Raw genomic sequence first — 22,094 nt, 5'->3', positions numbered from 1 at the left:
TCGGGAAATCGAGAAGGTAACATTTCCCAATTACCTTGGCCGGGTAAGAAGGAGGTGTTACAAGCAGATATGAGTTCGGGTAAAATACGGGTCGGGTTTATTTCGAGTCGGGTAAAATACGGGCCAAGTAAATACGGGTTACAGGTCGGGTTAGGCCGTTAAGGTTTTAAAACGGGTAAATTAACGACTTTCGAGACAATTTTTAAAAAATTATTTAATACATAATTTTTTGTATAATCGATATTTTAATTTTTTAAAAATTATTTAATACATAATTTTTAGTATAATCGACATTATAATTTTCAAAAAACATAATTTTTAGCATAATCGATATTTTAATAGAAAATATTTTGACATATAATACATTAACGCGATTTTCCACAAAATTTCACTTTTGAAAGAGTGAACATGATGTCACCATGTCATTATAATTTATAAGTGTACAAGTGTACAACACTTGACATTGACAGCATCTGTTAGTATCTCAATTATCATCATGGTTAAAGATTGCCAATTGCAAGAATCCATAAGCAAAAACAAGCCATTCTTCATTCAAAATACAAAATTGGTGACAAAAAATTTAGAATTCATTCAAACATTTCCATGTTTCCATCCATCACAAATTCACATTAAGTCATCAACTTATAATATCTTACAAGTTTTACGCGTCTTCTTGTGGACGTAAATTACCACACGGCACACGCCCGTCGCCCACAAACAAAAAAGAGATCACGTCAAAAAATAGCAAAATATTCCACCAGTCTAGTTATTGTTGGAGCTTGTGTCCTCCACAAATTAGTGTGATAACATTTGTAAATCTCTTACAGGTTCACAAGGGTATACTTCGTATATTTAATCAGTTGATTAACGTTTACCTAATAACGGTTGGCTTGCTAGAAAGTTTGACGTTATTATCATACAGATGGCGGTGATCAACTGGTCCCTAAAGGTCACACCTATAGGATGTGTTTGAGAAATGTGGTTATAGAAATATAATCACATTGATGCCCAAAATGACTAAAAAGTTAGTCAATGTGTTGATGAGATAATTATTTAATGAAAATTAAATAATATTAGTTGAGACGAATTAACTGTCAATTCGTAAATTAAATATAATAAGTTATATTTAATTAAATATATGTAATGTTAGCTTGAACGAATTAATCTGTTAATTCATAATTAAATATAATCAGTTATATTTAATATCAACAAGATGAATGTGTCATAGTGGTAATAGTGAGGGTACACATACCAAGAGGTCATGGGTTCGATCCTCACTAGATGACAATTCAACACATTTTATATATTTTTGGAAAGACCAAAAATAAGGAGAATATACTCCTTATTTTTCGATTAGGCGAAATTAGGAAAGATTTATTCTTTCCTAATTGACTCCAAATTTCGGTCAGTATAAGAAAGAAAAGGAGAGAATTATTCTACCCTAATTCTTTTTCTTGACCTAGCCTCCTCTCTCATCAAAAAAAAAAAACACAAAACAACTAAATTTTACAGAAAATTTTAGATCGATTCTAGCACAATCAATAGGGCATATCTCATATCGTCTTGGGTGCAACTGATAGGCGAATATCAATTTTGATATTGTTCTTACACCAATTTTGCTAGGACCGAAGGTTAATTCTGAATCCTTTATACTTTGTTTATGTATTTTGTTTATGACTATTGATCATCACTGTTAAATTCGTTATAATCCTTCAATATTAAGGGAAGTATACAGATTATTTCCCACAGTTATTACATAAAATAGCTAATTAAACACAATCATCTTCACTAATTCGCAATAGAATTTCCATCTCTGATAATAGATTAAGTGGCGTCTCCTCCTCCACGCCCTCGCCATTTTCATTATCACCTTCATCATCATCAGCATCAGTAGCATTCTCTTCACTAATTCGCAATGCAGAAAACTGATACTCAAATCCATCAAGCACTTGATTATCATTAGTTGATGGAAAACGAGAAATATGTAAGCAAAGGATAGGGGAAATTCACATCAGCATTCGTCCTCAACAATAAAATTGAAATCCAAAAGAGTACAAGTATTTACGCACCTTCTTGGACATCAAACCCATACAACCAAGTACGAGTAGTGAGCAAATCATCAGCAGTTTCAGGCTTGAGAGAAGCTCTCCATTTGGTGATTACTCTACTTCCTATGCTAAAAGCAGATTCCGATGCGACGATAGTGACAGGAATTGCCAAAATATCTCTAGCCATATTCGCAACAGTAGAAAACCATTTTTCATTATCTTTCCACCATGAGAGAACGTCAATATCTAAAGTATGGTTCACTCGAGCTTCATCTAGGTACATTTGTACATGTCCAGCTCTGTGCTAGACTCGACTAGCATCATTGGCAAAAGCAGCAAATCCCTAAAAAAAAAGTCACAAACAGAATTACATTGGGGAAAGCAGCGGCAGGTCAGCATAAAAACAATATATGGTCAAATTTACTTACTGGCAGCTCGTCTTGAACTTCTATTGGTGTTGAACTCCCATTGGTAGAAGGATCCATTTTCACATACTCTTCAAACAATTTATAGAGCTCAAATTTCACAGCTTAAGACTTAGCTTCAGCAGTGTGAGCATCAAGTTCTGTGAAGCACTTGATTATAAGCCTAAACCTGGTGCTAGTTGGTCTTGGAGGAAGTTATGTGGAGTCAAAGAGAAACTTAAGGCAGGATATAGGGAGAATTGGTGGCTGCAACAGGGGCGTAAGTACACTATCAGGGATGGGTATAACTGATTAGGGATGCCTAACATCAGAGTTGCTTGGACCCCTTTTGTCTGGAATAATCTGAGCTTACCAAAGCATTGCATGATTGCTGGATTGTAGCTCATGGCAGATTACGCACAAGGGACAAATTATATCAGATGGGTATTTGTGGGGATACTGTCTGCTGCATTTGTGGAGTTCAGAATGAAAGTCATACACATCTGTTTTTTGAGTGTGCCTATAGCAAAGCTTGCTTGGGTTTACTTAATGGATTTTTTAAGATGGTCATTCCTACTGACAACTTCATGCACTGGTGGCTAAAGTTAAGATTGAAGAATTTGCTAAGGAAGAAAATAATAGCTGCTGGTATTCAATCTTTGATTTACAATATTTGGGAGATGCGAAACAAGAGTAGGATAGATGGAATGCTACTGAGGCCGGAGACTCTGATTGGGAAGATATTGATGGACCTTAGGCTGAGGTTGCAAGTGTTACATGCTGCTGGGAAGATTAATGATAGTTATAGAGATTGGATATGATTGCATTCTGTTTCTATCAGTTGATTAAGTTTAGTAGTTGATGTATAAAACGAATGATGTATGTGGGTGACTCCATTTTGGTATAATATTACTTACATTTTACCAAAAAAAAAAAAAAAAGTTCTGTGAAGCAATACCTTTCAAACTCAAGCTTGAACCTCGGATCAAGAATTGCAGCAAAGGAAAGAATAAAACTGTAAGACTCCCAATACTTATCGAATTTCACCTTCATCTTTTTTGCCATATCACTCACAATTATTGGATTTATACCAATGAACAAAAAAAAAAAACAGCCTATATTGTTAAATCACGCGCCTACTCTGATTTTTCTCCACACCAATCACGACTTTTTCTGCTTCCCTCAGCTCAGTCTTTTTGGTTCTTGACAATGGTCGCCCAAAATTGCATTATACATCCAGAACAGCCCAACCTGAAACTTATGGTTGATAGTAAAACATCAATTTTTCACACCTGATGAAAGAACTGAGTCTTTTGCATCGGAAGGGATAGGTCCAGTCTTCGACGATGAAGTTGTCTAGCCCTATTCACGGCTTGTGAAGAAGCAAGCTTATCCCCCCAAAAAACAACTTGTCTTCACATGATTCATATTCCAACAAGAGAACCTCAATTTTCCACACACTTTTCAAGTATATATTTGTCGTTGGTACTTTCATCCCGACATGAGCGTAGAAATCTCATCAAATGGCTTTAAAAGAGCACATATCTTTCCAATTCTAACCCATTCTTCCTCAGTGGGCAAAGGTGGAAATGTGGCATCAAACCTTGAAGACGAACTCATACTCACAAATGCATTACGAAAATAAAGCGCCCTACACAACATTTTGAAGGTTGCATTCTATCTAGTACGACAATCCGTATAAAGTCCCTTGGAACTATCAAGATTGCAACTATGAACATTTTCCTCGAATATTAAAGTACGACGTTCAGAACAACCAATATAAGTAACAAGTTTCTTAACTTTAGCCATCCCCCCGTCTATTAATTTCAAACCCTCTTGCACAATCAAGTTAAGGACGTGAGCACAACAACGAACATGAACATACTTTCCATCACGCATCAAAGGAGAGTGGACTTTAAGACTCTCAGCTAGCATGTTTTGCATGTTATCATTAGATCTAGCATTGTCCAAAGTGATTGTAAAAACTTTCTTTGTAAGTCCCCAATCTTTGATAAATTCCAAAAGTTTATCATGCATACTCATAGCATCATGAGGTGGTTCCAAATGATAAAAATTCAGTTAGCATGTAAATTGCATTCATCGTCCACATAATGAGCAGTTAAGGAAAGGTAACCTTGATCAGTACAAGAAGTCCACATATCACAAGTTAAACATACTTTTCCACTCACCCCAGCCATCACTCTCTTTAGTATTTTTTTCTCTTTTTTGTGGATTTTCAGGCAATAGGTCTTAGCAGTATTCTTAGAAATGAACCTCACATTATCATTCAAATACGAGTGAAGCTCTCTATTCCCTTCATGTTCGGCAAAGGTAAATGGATATCCATGTCTTATGATGGCAAGCACCACTTTTTCTTTGTAAATATAAGATGACTAAGTTTCTTTACTAGCAAACTATATTTTCCAACAACCATTTCATAACCCTGTCCAGTTGGATGTGAATCACAAGTTTCAGTATGACATTTAAAATTAGATGTACCCATATCAGAATCGGCCAACATCAAACAAATTGCTCTTGGAATGTCATCTGCATAGCTGCTGCCAGGATACTTAGTATAGTGGTTCCAAACAGGGGAAGTCCATTTTCTTTCTTTCCTCTCGGAACACACAACAGAATTTTCACCAGCATTTTCACCAACTAGCAAAGAGTTCTGCATTCTCTCCAATTGACGAGCAAGGGGATGAAGAGTTGCCTAAATGTTAAGAGAAAGAACGTGCGATTATAGAATATGAAAACCTGCTACATACTTAAAAAAATTCAAAATTTTAGTTAGAAATACACACCTGGAGACATGGATGAAGAGGAAGAAACTTGACTTTGACCTAATGGAGATGGAAATGCATTTGTTCCACTCTTTCGTACACGTTGTCGTCGTTGCGGTGCCATGATTGCTGGAATGATAAAGGCAGGGGAATGAATGCTACCACACTACAAATTTACAATAGCATTATACTACATTGATAAACCATATCAAGCATACTAGAATCTAATCCATCCGCAAAATTGTGCAAATATGTCAGATAATCCCAGTTTGATAAAAAAAAAAAAAACATATACTCCATATAAATACTTGGCGAGTACTTGCACTTCCATGAAATGGATTATCAATAGCAAGAAAGTGGTGAACATTATGAAAATAACAACAGGCAAATATGCAACTATAACACCACCTTTAGCTTCAGTAAAAATTTGTGCTTAGCAAGCATACAAAGCTGCATGTAAAGATAGTAAACTACGCACCCTCAAACATCACCTTTGAGATGGTCTTCTGGCAAACCAAACTACAACGAAAATTCCAGTTCTAAACCAGCAACTCATTGCAGTAACCAAAAAACCGTCCATTGATCAAAATAACTCCTCTATACAACAATGATTCCAATTTTCCAATTTAAACTCGTTATTATTCGACAAATCAATGAATCAAAAAACAGTTTAACATATCAAAATAAACTTGAAACAAATAATTGAGAAATTAATTCTTGGTAGGTTCAATTAGTGATTAATGATGAGGGAAAAAGAAATTAATTCATATATTCATATGCTTTGCTTATCCTCTTCAACTAAACTAATGTATGATTAATAATGAGCGAAAAAGATCAGGGAAAATAAAAGACATACACGATTGAATCTGGCATACACGAATCGATTGATGATGAGAGAAAACTTAGATGAGCGGATGAAAGAGAAGTAGAGAACACAGAGAGGCTGCGGAAGTGCTGATGGGTTTGAGTTTAGGGTTTCTCTTTAATTGAAAATATAACTTAAAGGATGTGCAGTGTGCTTCTTTGGTTAACCCAACGAGTTACCTGTTACCTAACCCGACCTGTTTTTGTCGGGTAATTTACGGGTCCGGTTAATTTCGGGTTCAGGTTTTAAATACGGGTTTTTTACGAGTCGAGTTTCGGTCGGTTTACGGATCGGATCGAGTTTTGACAAGTCTAAAATATAGAATACTTAAAAAGAAGTCCCGCCATAAACCCTTGGCGCCAAATGTAGTACCCCTCTTTTTAAAGCTCGCTCACCATTTACGCCCCCAATTCACTCCCTCACTCTCTCACTTCCTTCCCCTCCAAATCAATCAATTCCTAATTACTTTCAGCTCTATTCTTCTCCAAATCAATTTCCCAGTATCTCTTAACAGGTATTTTTCCTTACCCTCTCAATCAATTCCTAATTACTTTTCTTGTTAATTTCTGCTGCTAATTTCACATTTAGGGTTTTGTTTGGGTTCTATATTGTTTTCAGATTTATGATTTTCACTGCATCTGCCCATTAATGTTTGTCGTCTCCAAGTTGTTAACAATCCCAGATCGTCGTTCCTAATTTACATTTCTTGTATCAATTTTATAGAATACATCAGATTTATCAGTTTTCAGATCTTTAGTTGTTTTAACTTTCAACCAAATCAATTTATTCTGATAAAGACATAATCTTTTCCGCTATCAAATTTGTCGTTTCAACACAGTTGAGAAATATGTCTGCTATTCTCTGCTTAAATATGTTTCATCTGGGTAATCGATATTGATTTTGTTCTTATGTTTAAAAAGTCGGAACCTTTGTCTGCTTCTACTTCTTCGTATGCTTGATCCAGGTTGTTGTATCACATCTAGACCTGTCAAACGGGTCGGGCGGGTCGGGTCTCGGGTCGGGTCATACGGGTCGGGTCATAATATGGGTCGGGTTATATGGGTCACGAGTCGGGTTAGGGTCAGGATACGGGTCAAGAAATAATCTCTAACGTCTTTTTTAAACGATTTTTTTAATTAAAAAAATATTTTTTTTAAAATGTAAATCATATTTAAAATTAATATTTTAATCATTTTCAACGTTTACATTAATTATATTGACATAATTATTAAAATAAAGTTTTCTTAATAATTATTTTATTATTAAATATTATAAAAGTTATATAAAATTAACTTTTTAGTTGTTTTTGTAATTTTAAGTAATAAAAAAAGTATTTTTTTAACTAATTTTTCAAATATAATATATAAATATTAATATTTTAATAAAATTCTTGATTTACCTTTGACCCAACGGGTCGACCCGTTCGGGTCGGGTCTCGACCCTAAAATAACGGGTCATTTCGGGTTCGGGTTAAACGGATCGCGGGTCAAAAAAACCGGGTTTGTAACCCTAAAAACGGGTCGGGTCGAATTTTGACAGGTCTAATCACATCTATCCTGGTCCAATACCCAAAAGTCAAACTAGCTATTCTGAGTGCTATAACACCAAATACCCAAAAGTCAAGCTTGCTTCTTGAAATCTGTCTGACTTTGTAACACTTGTATGTAGTTACATACTGACAATGGCTTTAAAAAAACAATTTTTTCCCGCTTTTCTGAGTGCTATAACACCAAATAACACGATGTTCAATTTGCACAAAGCGAGCTTTTCTGTTTAGGTTATTTTCCTATTAATGTCAATTGCATGACTAGCTATAGGTCATTCTTTCAATTGTACATGTCGTTGATTATTGCGATGGCTTTGTGTTGATTTCTTGTTGTTACAGTGTGCCCAGGACAATAATCTGTATTAAATGGAGGTACGAGGCTGTAGTCAGGTGCACTTCATCTCTGTAATTCAGGGAGGTGAAGTTATTAAAATGCATAATGTAACTCGAGGAAAGTCAGTACTCAAACTCAAGAACATTGAACAAATCTATGTTGCTGATGCCTCAGAATGTCAGGAATCACTCCCTAGATATCCTCCAAAAGTCAATAGGTTTTTAGCTATGACCAATGGTGTAGATGTAGCAAAGGCTCAGGTTAAAACCGAGTTTACGGAGGAAGGGAATGAGCTTGACTTTGGTACAATAACATTAAAACAACTTAGACAAACCTGTAAATCGAAGAAAAGAAAAGCTCCAATGCCTGTTATAATGGCAGCTGTAAAACAAGAAGTTTGTGAAGAGGATGAACTTGAGTTAGAGGAAACTCTTTTTAGTTGGAAGAAGAAGGTGCTCAAGAAAGCGAAATCGAAGAAGAAGAAGAAGAAAAAGAGAACATCCAATAGTGGCTCAGCATCCTCAGAAATTGATGATTTTGGTTGTGTATTAATGGATACACCAAGTAGCCTAGCTCTGGTTGATATCAGTAGTGAGGTATATAACCCTTCACAGATTAAAGTAGAAGACTATGAACCTTATTATGAACAACCGCAAGCCATAAGCTTTATTCTTAGTGAAGACCATCAGAATTCAACTTGCGAAATGTCAGCAAGTTCTGAATGCTGCTCCTCAGATCAGGCTCTCGAGTCAAATTCATTACAGCTTACATCAGTAGACAGACAAAATTGTGTTCTCAATCAAATATCATATGAACTAACTGACCACACGGAGTATGATCTTATTATGCCTCAAACTTCTAGTTTTGAGGAAGTTCTGATGATAGAGGGTTCAGATTCCCCTAGAAAGGAAGACATGTCCGATCCATTGACATGTGACGAGTCTCCAGATGAGTGCGATTCCTTTGCCTTCCAAGATTATAATGCTCATTCTGTTGATGGTGATGCTGCTACTAGTGATGAGAATCTGTTGTTGTTAGAGTCTCCTTGTACGGGTGAGGAGACTCAAAGTGATGATTCATGGAAATCTAAGGATGTCAGTATGCATATTGAAACGAGTTGTGCAGCATCCTTGCTCAGCACCACATTTGTGGTTGATGACAGAGGTTCATCAGTTGATAATTATGTTGATCCTTTATCATGTTCTCCTGTTGTTCAATCTAGTAATGCTATTGAAGAACCGGCAGTATCGGCAGCAATTGAAGGAAATGGCAATTCAATGACGCCACATCCTCCTGAAAGGCTCCTTTCTGCGAGAAAGGTAAATAACTTTTGAACCTTATTTCCTAATAAATAAAGGAAAAAAAGGCAAATATTGAACTAATGATATTTCTATGTCATTGCAGATCATCTCTCCAACTTCTCAGGAAAAGCTACGCAAGGCTATGAATTCTGACGAAGAACAAGTTGATGCTGAGATTCATTGTAAGTGGCAAACTGAACAATTTACTACCCCTCCATGGCTCCATCCCATTTATGTTCCACACATTTGACTAGAGGTTTATTTAAAATTTAGAGATGAGAAACCATTGTTACCCCTTTAAAGAATTTACATTCTGAGATACCACACTGCCCTCGTCATTATTTTACTTCTGTAGGAATAGCATAATTTCACTTTTTTTCTTTTACTAAATATAGAAAGGGGATAATGAATTAGGGATCGACAAAAAAGAAAGGGGACAATATAAATGGGTTGAAGGGAGTATCAGTTATAAAATCACACTTACAAGTCGAAATTCAGTTAGTAGCCATCGAAGTGAATGATAATATGCATTTTTTGGTAGATAGAAGTCCTTTTTTTAAACAGAGCTGAGAGTAGACACTTGTACCCTGAAAACCTAAATGCCGATGTAGTGTGAAGTTAGAAGGGTCTCTAGTGGTTTTGCTAGGCAGCAAAGTTTCCTTACCAGACGTCTACATTGCGATCACATTACCTTGATGCCTTGATTGTGTTGAAGTTTATGTAAAGAAGGAATTTTATATTTTTATTGGAGTTATTTTTTTTTCTATACTAATTTGTGGGATTGAATCAAACATATAGACATTATTTCATATCATTGCTTTTAGCAATACATTAGATTCTAACAACCTGACATTTAAACAGCATGCAAGGGGAAGCTACTATTTGAGAAAAATGAACCGAAATTTTTTAGTTCAAGGGATGTTAAGGGAGCTGGAATAGATTCTAGTTCCAAAAGGCAGAGAATGAGAAAAGGGAAATATGAGGGAAGATTTCCTCACTCAAGAGGATCCGTGAACGGTACTCAAGCAGCTCAAGGATCACAAAATGTGGATAATATCTGTTCTGTTCAGATGTGCTCTCAAAAAGCCATAGCATTCTCAAAGCAACAGGTACATGACATTGAACGCATAGCAACGAAGCTTGTGTCAGGATTGCGATCGATGAAATCAATAGTCGTTGATGCTCTTCAGCATGAGTCCAGAACGGGAACAAAATCCAAATATAACACTGATGAGGTAAATTAATGACTATAAAAATTACCAGTTTCCTGTTGTTTCAATACTGAGAGAAAACACAATTGTGAACTGTCCATTTTAATTGCATGGAACTTTGCTCCTTTGGATGCAAATTTTTATTCTAATATAGCCAAAACAATGAAATCGCTCCCTCTTTTTCACTATAATCTTTCTGTTTGACTTTCTAAGGTCTATCAACGACAAGTTGACTATGCTTGCTTTGCCTTTAGATATTATTTTTTTATATTGAAAATATAAGTTTTGTGATAGAAATTGATAACAAACGTGACTTTTGTTTCATATACGGAGTAACATTTATATTTTCAATATAATTACTGTAAAAAAAACTTAAACCTTGAACTAAGATGAACATTATAGTGAAACAAAGGCTCTACATTTCAAATGTAGATTGCAGAAAAAATTTGATCACTGATAAAACAGTCATCTCTTCTTAGTGTCATTCATACACCCTATCCCAGATTCCCAGTCACAAGAAATCTCACGTATTTGTGTTTTACAGGTAAGATTAGCAGTGGAGAATGCTGGAAAGGTAGAAGAAACGGCCCAAAGGTGGCTAGCCATTATGTCAAGGGATTGCAATCGTTTCTGCAAAATTATGGTTAGTGTTTCTTAACATTTCCGCAGACTTGGAATGATTTGTTGATGCTCCATAATGCTCATAGATTTTTTTTTTTTTTTTCATTTTCAATGGAGCCAAGGACTATTTTTGTTTTGTTTTGGATTACGATGAAATAAATCAAAATTGTTCACTAAACTTGGTGTACTTTCTATTGTGAAGTGATATTCATCTGATGCTATTGCGACACCATTATCATTATGAGTTGTTTGAGAACAGTCATTTTGTAGTGTTAACAAAAGGATAAGACCACTTACATTGGGCCATGGGGTAGTGTCATTGTTGTTTAGTTCATAGATCCTTCCGTATTGATAATTTGGTATGCCTTGTCAACACAACAGAGTTTAGCGGAAGCAGATGCTTCTTCTCCTGAGAAAACAAAGGAAGAGAATCCATCTAGTCCAGAAACAAAGACAATCCCCAAAGAAAGAAAGATCATGTTTGCTGACGAAGCAGGAGGGAATTTATGTAATATCAAGGTCTTTAAGAACATCAATACTGGCATGGATCTTGATACTCCGACTAAACGACTGTGTACAAGGACAGAGTCATAGAATGCATATGCACGTGGTATTAAATGTCGGCTGTGGTAGGCTTTGTAGGTCCCCATGACTACATTTTGAGATCTTATTTGCATTTACCGTGCAATGATCAAATCACGCCGAGACAACTCAGACAAGGCTGGCACAACAGATTCTGTGATCAAGATAGAAACCAATGCCTTCACTTTTATAGGGAGAAGTGAATTTTACATTTGATACAGTGAATAAACCTTTCCTCATCTCATGCATGTTCGACTTACAATGTAATAGGCTTGTATTATTTGTAGGCAAATTGAACTGTGTAATTGTTTTGTAAGATTTCCAGGCAAACTGAGCTAAGCTGTGTAACTGTCTAATTTGTAAGGCCAACTAACAACTTTTTCCTTCTGCTTTTCTGATGTTTGGCTAACATTGTATCTTGGTTATATACTAAAATGATTTTCTAATTTATGTGCGCAATTATTTTCTCAATGATGATGCACATCAAATCGTGATTTATCCAATGGAGCAGATTTAGAATTCAAAGCACCCATATGCTTGAAAAGTGGTTATATGGAGGCGCTTGTTTCCAATAGTAAAGGGAGGGCGACAAAGCCTAATGATAAACGAATTTAACTGTACTACCACAGAATTCAAAGCACCCATACGCACCCATTGGACTTCTAACTAAACAAGGATGACGATCTTGGCCTTCTCCATTTCCTTCACCTTCTATCTACCATATGGGATATCCGTAAGCTCCAATTTTTAGAGGCGTTCACGTCAATAAAAGAAGCGTCATTTAACTCTATCAAACTAGTTTGGGATCTATTAATTTGATTAATGACAAACTGACTAATGATAATCTTCCTGCCTTTAAACACTGCCTTAGTGTAACGAGCCGCTAAAACCCGCACAATCCTTAAAAATTGCGCGTGTGGTTCGTTCACTTCGAGCCCTTAAATTTTATGTTTCTACTTATGTATTTTCGTTTCTGTTTTTTTTTAGTCGTGTAGTACTCCAAGATTACTTCCTGTGTACCTGCGTGTCGAATCTTGGAGTCCCGTTTTTAGTTTAAGATACATTTTTAGGCATTTAAAAAACGTATCGCTATTCTGCACAGTCAATGTTTCCTGCTATCAGGCTTATAATATCAAATTTTACTCTTTGGGGAGTACTAGTCAATGAATCTGCTTCCCACCCAATTGCCTTCTTATTGCTTGTTGCTTGCATTCTTATAAACGACTCTTCCCTTCATAACTTACTAACAAGCATGTGTGTGTCGACCATTGATGATCGAGACTAGGATCCTGACACACGCAAACCGAGACCGATTACAAATGCTCTAGTGCTTGACGCTCTCGCTAGCATTCTTGTCGTGAGTTTAGGCAAGGGTGCGCTCCACGACCCGACTCAAAGTTCGGACTGTGACATTTGGTATCAGAGCCAGGTTTTCACGATGAGCTGCTGCATACGATGGTAGAAAGGACCGTAGAACCGAGTGGGAATAAAAGCGACACTAAGGCTAGAGTGGCGGCCTTAGAGAAATTGATGGACGAGAAAATTCCATTGTTAGAGGCTCTCCTTGTGAGTTTGGGGAATACTCACCACGCCTTAGACGAGACGGTAAAGGGGCATGAGGCCCGCTTCGAGGCCGTAGACGAGACCATAAAGAGGCACGAGGCTCGCTTGGTGACCTTTGAAATGGCGATTCCGAAAGAATATAACGAGGAGGTGGGCTACCTCCACGAAAAACTCGCTCAACTTGAGAACATGTGTAATACCTTGATGAAAGTGGCCGCAGACGGGAGTTTCGGCGGAGCTCCCAAGGTGAAACCGCCTACACTTCACAAGTATAGTGGGGCGAGAGGCTCGAAGGAGATCGATAACTTCCTCTTCGACATGGAACAGTACTTCCGAGTGAGCGTGCTCGACGAGAGTCTGAAAGTCAGCACTGCGAGTATGTACTTAATGGATGATGCCAAACAATGGTGGCGCTCGAAATACGCCGAGATCGAGGCAGGGACCGTTGTGCTAGAGTCATGGGACGACTACGCACCACTCTTCAAGGAGTAATTCTACTCGGAGAACACCGATTTCCTAGCTCGAAGGAAATTAAAGAGCTTGAAACATACAGGCTCGATTCGTGATTACGTGAAAACTTACTCGATGTGTATGTTGGAGATTGCCGACATGACCGAGAAGGATCGGGTGTTCCAGTTTATCGATGGCTTGATGGAGTGGGCTCAACGAGAGATCATGCGACAGAGGCCAGAGTCCCTCTCGGCTGCGATGACAGCTGCCGAAAGACTGGTCGGTTACTACACGGAGCGTGAAGCCGACCAAAAGAAGAGATTCTCTGTAGCGGGCGGAAGTAACCCAAAATTTGGAGGAACGACTCCACAAGCAATACCTCCCTCTACGGGAAACAGTCGGTTCCGTCCAGAGGGATATAATAGAAGGTGGGGTACGACCAATTCTACTCCAACCTCTTCTAAAGGCAGTACTTCAGAAGCGTCCACTGCTAGAAAGTCGTTTGCCTGTTTCCTTTGTAAAGGACCACACCGAATGTCCGAGTGCCTACACCAGGGAGAGTTCAACACTATCAAGAAGAGTTTGTCTAAGATGTCGGTGGAATCAAACCCCGAGGGGACAGACCAAAAGCAGAGGGGTGCGATGATGATGAGGCGAGTGAACAAGGGGAAATGGCTCGGATGGGCGTGGTGCATATGATGTGTTCAATAGGAAAAGTGTCGAGCGCTCCGAGACCAAGTCCACGGAGCTGATGTACGTGGAAATAAGCATCAATGGGAAGTCCACTCGAGCCATGATAGATACAAAGGCCTCCCATAACTTCATCACCCCCGACGAGGTGAAGAGACTTGTGATGAAGTTGAACCGAGAAGGGGGTAGCATGAAAGCCGTCAATTCCAGTGCCAAGCCGATTCAGGGTGTAGCTAGAGAGGTAGCGATCAAGATGGGCGATTGGACTGGAAAGCTTGATTTCACCAGCGTCCCGATGGATGACTTCAAGATCGTCCTCGGAATGGATTTCTTGAAGCGAACCCCGACCTTCTTGGCTCCCCACAATGGGTCTCTAATGATGGTCGGATCAAAACCATGTCTGGTGAAAGCCGTAGAAGGCGAGAGAAAGCTGAAGGGACCGCTCCTCTCAGCGATGCAATTGAAGAGGGGACTCCAAAAGGGAGAACCGACGTACCTGTGTACCGTGTCCATAAATGAGGACACTTCCGCTGAATCCGTGGAACCACAAGTCCAGGAAGTGTTGGAGGACAACAAGGACGTGATGCCACATCAGTTGCTTATGAGTCTACCGCCACGGCGGTTGGTGGACCATCAAATTGAGTTAATTATGATGTGACTCATATTTGCACATTTTTAGTCCCCGAACTAGCCTCATTCCTATGCTTTCTTGTATGTATTAGGGTCGTTGTTATCTTTACTTCCCACTTTGAATATTCTTTGAGGTTTTGTTTCCTTGGTAGGAGAGGAATGCTAACCTTGCATTTATGGAGAAATTTGGAGCTAAATGGATCGCATTTAACGACCAAGCAACAAGGAGGAGACCGATACTAAAGGCCTAAGTAGATAGAACAAGTAGAATATGCAATGATGAAGACCCCCACGACCCCTCAATGATCGCCACGGATCTTGAGGCAGTCAAGAGAAGAGGAAGCCAAGCTGACCCACAACCCGGGCGTCCCAAGAGCAGCCCGAGCGGCCCGAGACTCAAACCGGGAGTCCCAAGAACAACCCGGGCATCTCGAGCTCAGACCGAGCGTCTCATGCTCAGACTGGGCGGTTCCCTATGCAGTATGAGCGTCCAATGTAGGGAGGTCGCGAGGCTCCTTAAGGACTTCCAAGGCGTTAATCTTCTTCTTAGGGACTTAATCGTTATTTAAGCCCTTAGTTACCCTAATACTTGTACTTAGTATAAATACCCCATTGTGTTAGGGGATTAATCACCAATTCCTAATCTAGTTTTAGTAGAGCTTATTAGTATTAATCAAGTTGTAATTACACAATTCAATATTAATCAAATCTTAATCTCTCTTTAATCATTCAAGTGTTCTTAGATTTAGTTGGGTAATTTGAAGACTATTTGGGGTTTAGTAAAGAATTGACAACTCTTCATCATTCATCAAGTTTTCTTTTATTATTCTTTGCTTATTAATTGGATCATCCTTAAGTTGGTATAGTCTCTTTTACCCTTGCTTAATTATTGTTTATTGCTTTACTCATTCACCATGTTTAACCTTGTTAGTATGATTGACACTGCATGTTTACCATGATCATGAGTGAGTAGTCTCCTAGCTAGGATTAATGGGGGATTAGGGGAATTAATCATGGGGGTAGATCCATACTTAATTTATTACGTTTTCATATGATTGCTTGCTTGTTGTAGTTTCAACTTATGCACATGATATGCTTGATTGACAACCTAGCATGAATCTCTTATCCATTCAACAAGACTTGTAAGATATAAACTAACTCAAGGCTTGTTAGACCATGCATATAGTTGAATAGGAAGAAACTAAGTCGACTTTTAGGTGTTGTAAAGTCTTGACTGACTCGGCTCCGGGACTCAAATCTTCCTAGGAATTGTAAGACATAAACTAACTCGATTCCACTACAACAATAATTTTCTTGCATCTATGTAAACTTGTTCGTATGATCTTCACCATAATTCCCCTATAAACCAATGACACCCTAGTGCCTTAATCAATTGTTTACAAACCCTAATTGTTTACTTGCTTTGTTTTGCTTTCATTTCTTTACATTTCATTGTTAAGTAGTTTAGATTGGAAACCTCAAACTCAAACCAAATTGTGACACCCTAAGACATAACTCTCTACAACCGATAAACCAATAAAATACTCGTCCCTTGGGATCCGACCTTTACTTGCCACTCTACTAAGAGTAGTTAGTTGAGATTATAAATATTGTTTGGATTGGTTAGCTTAGACGACAAAGTTTAGACCGAACCAAAAATGGCGCCGTTGCCGGGGACGGTGTTCAATTTAATTGTTATCATTTGTTGTTTTTAGTTGTGTCTTTCTTAGCCTTGGGGAAGTCAAATTCCTCAAGGTAGTTTTAATTTTTTTCTAGTTGTTTGCTTTTTGCATGTCTAGGAGATCACAAGGCGGTCTTTTGCCTATTGATCCCGAGAGTGACAGAACCTTGACCAACATTAGAAGAACCGTTAGAGGGACTTCAACAAGTTTGGGTATTGGAGAACTTGTGGACATTGGTGTTGTCCAATCGGATAGTGTTGAGTTTACCAACCCTTTTGCAAGAGAAGGAGAGGAGAACCCAATTCAAAACCAGCCACAAAATCAACCCACAATGCCTAAATTTTCATCTCATTCCGTACCAATCGAGGAGAACCTACCAAATGGTACTCCAACACCACCTCACTTGACCGGTAATTTCATTGCCTAATCCGCATTCATACAATTAGTTGAGAGAAATCAATTTGGAGGGATGCCTAGTGAAGATCTACACATGAAGACTTTTTGTGACTATTGTGATGCAATTTCCCAAACGGGGGTAATTCAAGACCAAATTCGATGGGTATTGTTTTCTTTTTCCTTGATCGGAGCCGCAAAGCAATGGTTAAAGAGCCTAGACAAGGCTACCCTTAGAATTGATTCATGGAAGAAGTTAGCACTTGCCTTTTACAAGAAGTTCTATCCTCCGGAGAAGACTAACATGCTGAGATCCCAAATCACCGGGTTCAAGCAAAGAGATGAAGAGTCTATATATGAGGCTTGTGAGAGATTCAAAGATACATGTCGCTCTTGTCCTCATCATGGACTAAGCGAATGGTTTCTTGTTCAACAATTTTGGAATGGGTTGTATGATGAAGACTTAAGGAATGTGCTCAACATGGGTTCTAATGGAAGATTCACCGAGGTAGATAAAAACCAAACTTGGGCAAAGATAGAAAAGATGGCGGTTCACAACTCTCAATATAGTAGGCCAAGAAAAGCTACTAGGGGAGGGAGACATGAAGTTGACTCCATCACACACTTGAGTGCCGATTTGGGTGCCCAACTAAGCGCTCATATTGACAAAACGAACTTGAAATTTGAGAAAGCCATAGCCAAGATCAATGAAGCTTCTCAATCACCCAAGTAACATGTCAATGCCATGGTGACAACATCTTCTATTCCAAATGGAGTGTGTGAGAATTGTGGAACTTTGGGACATAATCAACAAGAGTGTAGGGGCACAACTGAGCAAGTGAATGCTTTCCAAGCATAGAAGAATGGCACCCCTTATTCCAATTATTACAATGAAAACACGAAATTCCACACAAACTTCTCATACAAAAGCCAAAATGTTCAAAATCCTCAACACACATACACCCCACCTCCAATGAGAAATCCTACTCAAAGACCATACTTCAACCAAAACCAACCCTCTTATAATCAATCCAATGACCAAGTTTTTGATGTTCAAAAAGCGGTCCCCCAAATGCAAAAGAGCCAACAAGATTTCTTTGCTCAAATGCAAAGAGATAGCCAAGCCAAAGACACTACCATCAATAATATCCTTGCCCATACCAAGATGTTGGAGACTCAATTGTCCCAATTGACCTCTTCAAGTTCCCAAAGACAAAAAGGACAATTACCTCCTCAAGGTAATCCTCCTACAAGACATGAGACTATCAATGCCATCCACTTGAGGAGTGATGCAAGATATGAAGGACCTAAGATGCAAATTGAAGAGAATATTGTTGAGGAAAATGTCAAGCGAACTGATGTGATTGAACCATTGAGGAGAAATCCTAAGGTGGTAGAGCCAACTACCAAAGACTCATCAAAGAAGAGAAATGAGGAGAAGGCCAAAGAAGTCGAGAAAAAGCCTATTGTGATTAGACTTCCATTCCCAAGTCACCAAGCCAAGACCAAGCTTGATGAGCAACTTGGAAATTTCATGGAGATTGTGAAGAACTTAAAGGTTTCTATACCATTCACGGAGCTAATCAACCATGTTCCGGCCTATGCAAAATACATGAAAGATATCTTTTCCAAGAAGAAGTCCATAAGGAAGCTGGAAACCATTGCCTTCACAAATATAAGTAGTGCAATTCTTCAAGAGAATTCCCCACCTAAGCTCAAGGATATGGGAAGCTTCTCCATTCCATGTACCATTGGTGACACCACAATCAACAAGGCACTATGTGATCTAGGTGCAAGTAAGAGTGTCATGCCATATTCAGTATGTGAAAGACTAGGAATGGGAGAACTCAAGTGCACTAACATGACCTTGCAAATGGCGGACTGGACAACAAAGAAACCACTAGGGGTATGGGAAGATGTACCCGTGAGAGTTGGAAAGTTTTTCATACCGGTGGACTTTTTTATTGTTGACATGGAGGAAGATTCCAACATTCCAATCATTCTAGGAAGACCATTCCTACACACCACCGGAGCGGTGATTGATGTAAAGCACGAGATGCTCACACTTGAAGTTGGTGATAAAACAATCCCCTTTAATCTTGATAAGACTATGAGAGCTCCCAACTTGCTTGAGTCATGCTTTATGGTTGATCACTATATTCGGGAAGGTGACAAAAATAAGGTGAAATCTCCATTCAAAGAACAAGTGAAAGATAGAAATCTCAAAGAGAAGGGCAAAGACACACCGCCCAATTTGAAGAAAGATATTGATGATGTTGAAATGGCTCTATTCGGAGAGCATAGAATTTTTCACAACAAGAATGAGAGCTTGCAAAGCTCACCCATGACAAGTATAGATGGAGGCCTCATTGGCCATGTTAACAAGGAAGAAGAGTTGCTCTTGTCAACTCATGATCCTACCAACAAAGGGAAAGAAGCAAGGGAAGTATGTGGTCTATGGGATGACGAGTTTGAAGGACTTGTTAACCCGTAAATTTGGAATGCCATGACTCTAGACCAAGGCTATGTAGACCCTTATCACCACTTTAACTCGGATTACTACATGAATGAAGACAACAATGTGCCAAGGTCTATGCAACATCTCTATCACGATAATGAACAAGCATTTGACTACTTCTTCAAGGCGTTGAGCAACATCAACAATGTCCTTGCTTTACCTCCTTGACACCTCTCAAGAAAAGGAGAGTTTGGTGGAGTCCTCCCTAAACCACCATTTGTACATATTCTAACCTCTTAACTTGCATTTCATTTAACTTTTACATTATTCAATTTTTGCAATGCATTTTATATGCCTTGTTATTTAACCCGTGTAACAAGAGAGCAAGTGGGGGAGGGATTTTAATGTGCTTAAAATGTGTAGTGTTTGATGATCAAGTGTGGGGAAGAAATTGCCAAGGCTAACCAAGCCTTTGTAGTGAAACCCATAAGAATTGAAGAAGAAAGTGGCGCGGGACAAAGATACCCACGAGAAGACCTGAGCTCGTGGGAGCTGAAGTGATTGACGTGTCGTTGTATGCTCTCAAACACATTTATACCCAACTAATAACATAACACGTAAGTCGGGGTCGAACCCAAAGGACGGGGGTACTCAAATTGTTCAATCTAATTGTAGTTGCACTAGGTTTTTCACAATTGATTGGGTTGATGATTCTAAACTAATAAAAGCAATTAAAGGTAAACAATCAATAAAACAAAGGTGTGAACAAATGATAAACAATACTAGGGAATCATGGGATCATAGGGGAATCATGGTGAGATAAGACAAACAAGTTTCAAAGATGCAAGCAATTATTAATGTTAGAATCAATTTAGTGTATATCTTATGATTTATAGGGAAAACTTAGGTCTCGAAGCCGAGTCGGTCAAGACTGTATAATACCTACAAGTCTACTTGGTTTTCCCTATTCAAGGTGATATAACATAAATGAATCCTAGGAAGGTTTGGGTCCCGGAGCCGAGTCGGTCAAGACTGTACAACACCTACAATCGACTTAATTCTTCCTAATCAACTATATGCATGGTCTAACAATCCTTGAGTTGGTTTATGTCTTACAAGTCTTGTTCAAAGGATAAGAGAAACATGCTAGGTTGTCAATCAAGCATTTCATCAAACATGACAAGTGCATAAGTTGGAAAACAATAAGCAAGCATTCATATGAACTCATTAAGCATAAATCTTCCCCATGATTAACTCCCCTATTCCCCCACTAATCCCTAGTTAGGAAACTATTCACTCATTATCATGGAAGACATGTTATCAATGGTGTCAATCATCTTAACAAGCATAAACATGATGAAAGAGTGAAGAAATAAGAAATAAAGAGTAAAGAGTAAAGAGATTATACAAATACTAAGATGAACAAATGGAAAGCAAAGAATAATAGAAGAGAACTTGATTGATTGATGAAGAGTTGTCAATTCTCCAAAAATAACCCAATAATCTTCAATTACCTAATAATAAATCTTGAACAATAATTAAGGAAAGATTATTGTGTAATTTGTGAAAAGATTAAGTGCTAATCTATTCTAATATACTCCTAATAAAAGCTTAATCTAAACTAAGGAAGCTTAATCTCTTGATTATTACAAATGGAGTATATATAGTGGTACATCATTAGGTTAAGCAAGGGTAGATTAGGAAATAATATGCTTAAGTGTCGAATAGAGCCTTGCAAGTCCTAGGAGGAACCCCACGGATCCATGATTGAGAAAATCTCCCTTCATGATAATCCGGGCGACCTGGAGTGGGGTCGGGCGTCCCGACGGGTATCTTGTCTATTTGAGCTCGGATTGTAAAATGGACGTCATTTGCTCATCCAGACTCCTATTGGAGTGATTCAAAAGCCTAGACCACTTGATTTTTCGATGCCGTTTCATCTAGCATATTTTTAGATCCAAGCAAACAGGTCTTGGTTTGGTTCCAAGCAATTTCCTCTTGTAATGACTTCCTTCCAATCCGTGGGGATCCTTCATGGGTTGTGGGGATCCTTTGCCATTGCCCAATTACTGGTTTTATTGACTTAGGCCTTTAGTATTGGTCTCTTCTTTGGTGCTTGGTCGTTATATGCTATCAATTTAGCTCCGCTTCACTCTTTGTAGTCAAGTTAGTGCTCTTCTCCTACAAAGGACACCAAACCTCATAGAATATGCATAGAAGGAGGCTAAAGACAATAAACGACCCTAATACATACTAAAAAGCATAAGAACTAGGCTAGTTAGGGGACTAAATGTGCGTAAATAGGAGTCACATCAAATATCCCCAAACCGAACCTTTGCTCGTCCCGAGAAAAGAGTTGACTAAAACTATGACCTTTATTTATACTAATCTAATAATATAGCCGATGTGAGACAATTAGCGGGTCTCACTCCGCCCCTTCAACTCAATACAAGACATCCATGAGGTAAGATGCCTTCTTGCAAGGCAAGGTGGGGCTTGCCAAAATGGCGATGCATCCTAACATTTAAGCACA

At 38.4% G+C, this 22,094-nt stretch overlaps 2 protein-coding genes and 1 non-coding gene across 3 annotated transcripts; 2 read left to right on the top strand and 1 right to left on the bottom strand.

The window, feature by feature from the left end:
* The first annotated feature begins 2,892 nt into the window (after positions 1-2,892).
* On the top strand, positions 2,893-3,273 carry LOC141595260 (uncharacterized). The gene has a single exon (XM_074415225.1). It carries the CDS (start codon positions 2,893-2,895, stop codon positions 3,271-3,273), a length of 381 nt encoding a protein of 126 aa, XP_074271326.1.
* A 3,240-nt stretch (positions 3,274-6,513) lies between these two features.
* LOC141596896 (uncharacterized) lies at positions 6,514-12,154 on the top strand. The gene is made up of 6 exons (XM_074417171.1): positions 6,514-6,614; positions 7,986-9,299; positions 9,385-9,463; positions 10,143-10,516; positions 11,037-11,135; positions 11,495-12,154. The coding sequence occupies exons 2-6, from the start codon at positions 8,013-8,015 to the stop codon at positions 11,705-11,707; spliced, it is 2,052 nt and encodes a 683-aa protein (XP_074273272.1). The 5' UTR covers positions 6,514-6,614; positions 7,986-8,012; the 3' UTR covers positions 11,708-12,154.
* A 5,253-nt stretch (positions 12,155-17,407) lies between these two features.
* LOC141597818 (small nucleolar RNA R71) lies at positions 17,408-17,514 on the bottom strand. The gene has a single exon (XR_012523032.1). It is a non-coding gene; the product is annotated as a small nucleolar RNA R71 (small nucleolar RNA).
* Positions 17,515-22,094: the final 4,580 nt, after the last annotated feature.

This window comes from Silene latifolia, chromosome 8 (genome assembly GCF_048544455.1).
Source record: "Silene latifolia isolate original U9 population chromosome 8, ASM4854445v1, whole genome shotgun sequence".
Taxonomy (NCBI): domain Eukaryota; kingdom Viridiplantae; phylum Streptophyta; class Magnoliopsida; order Caryophyllales; family Caryophyllaceae; genus Silene; species Silene latifolia.
This window is presented reverse-complemented; position numbering and strand designations above follow the sequence as displayed.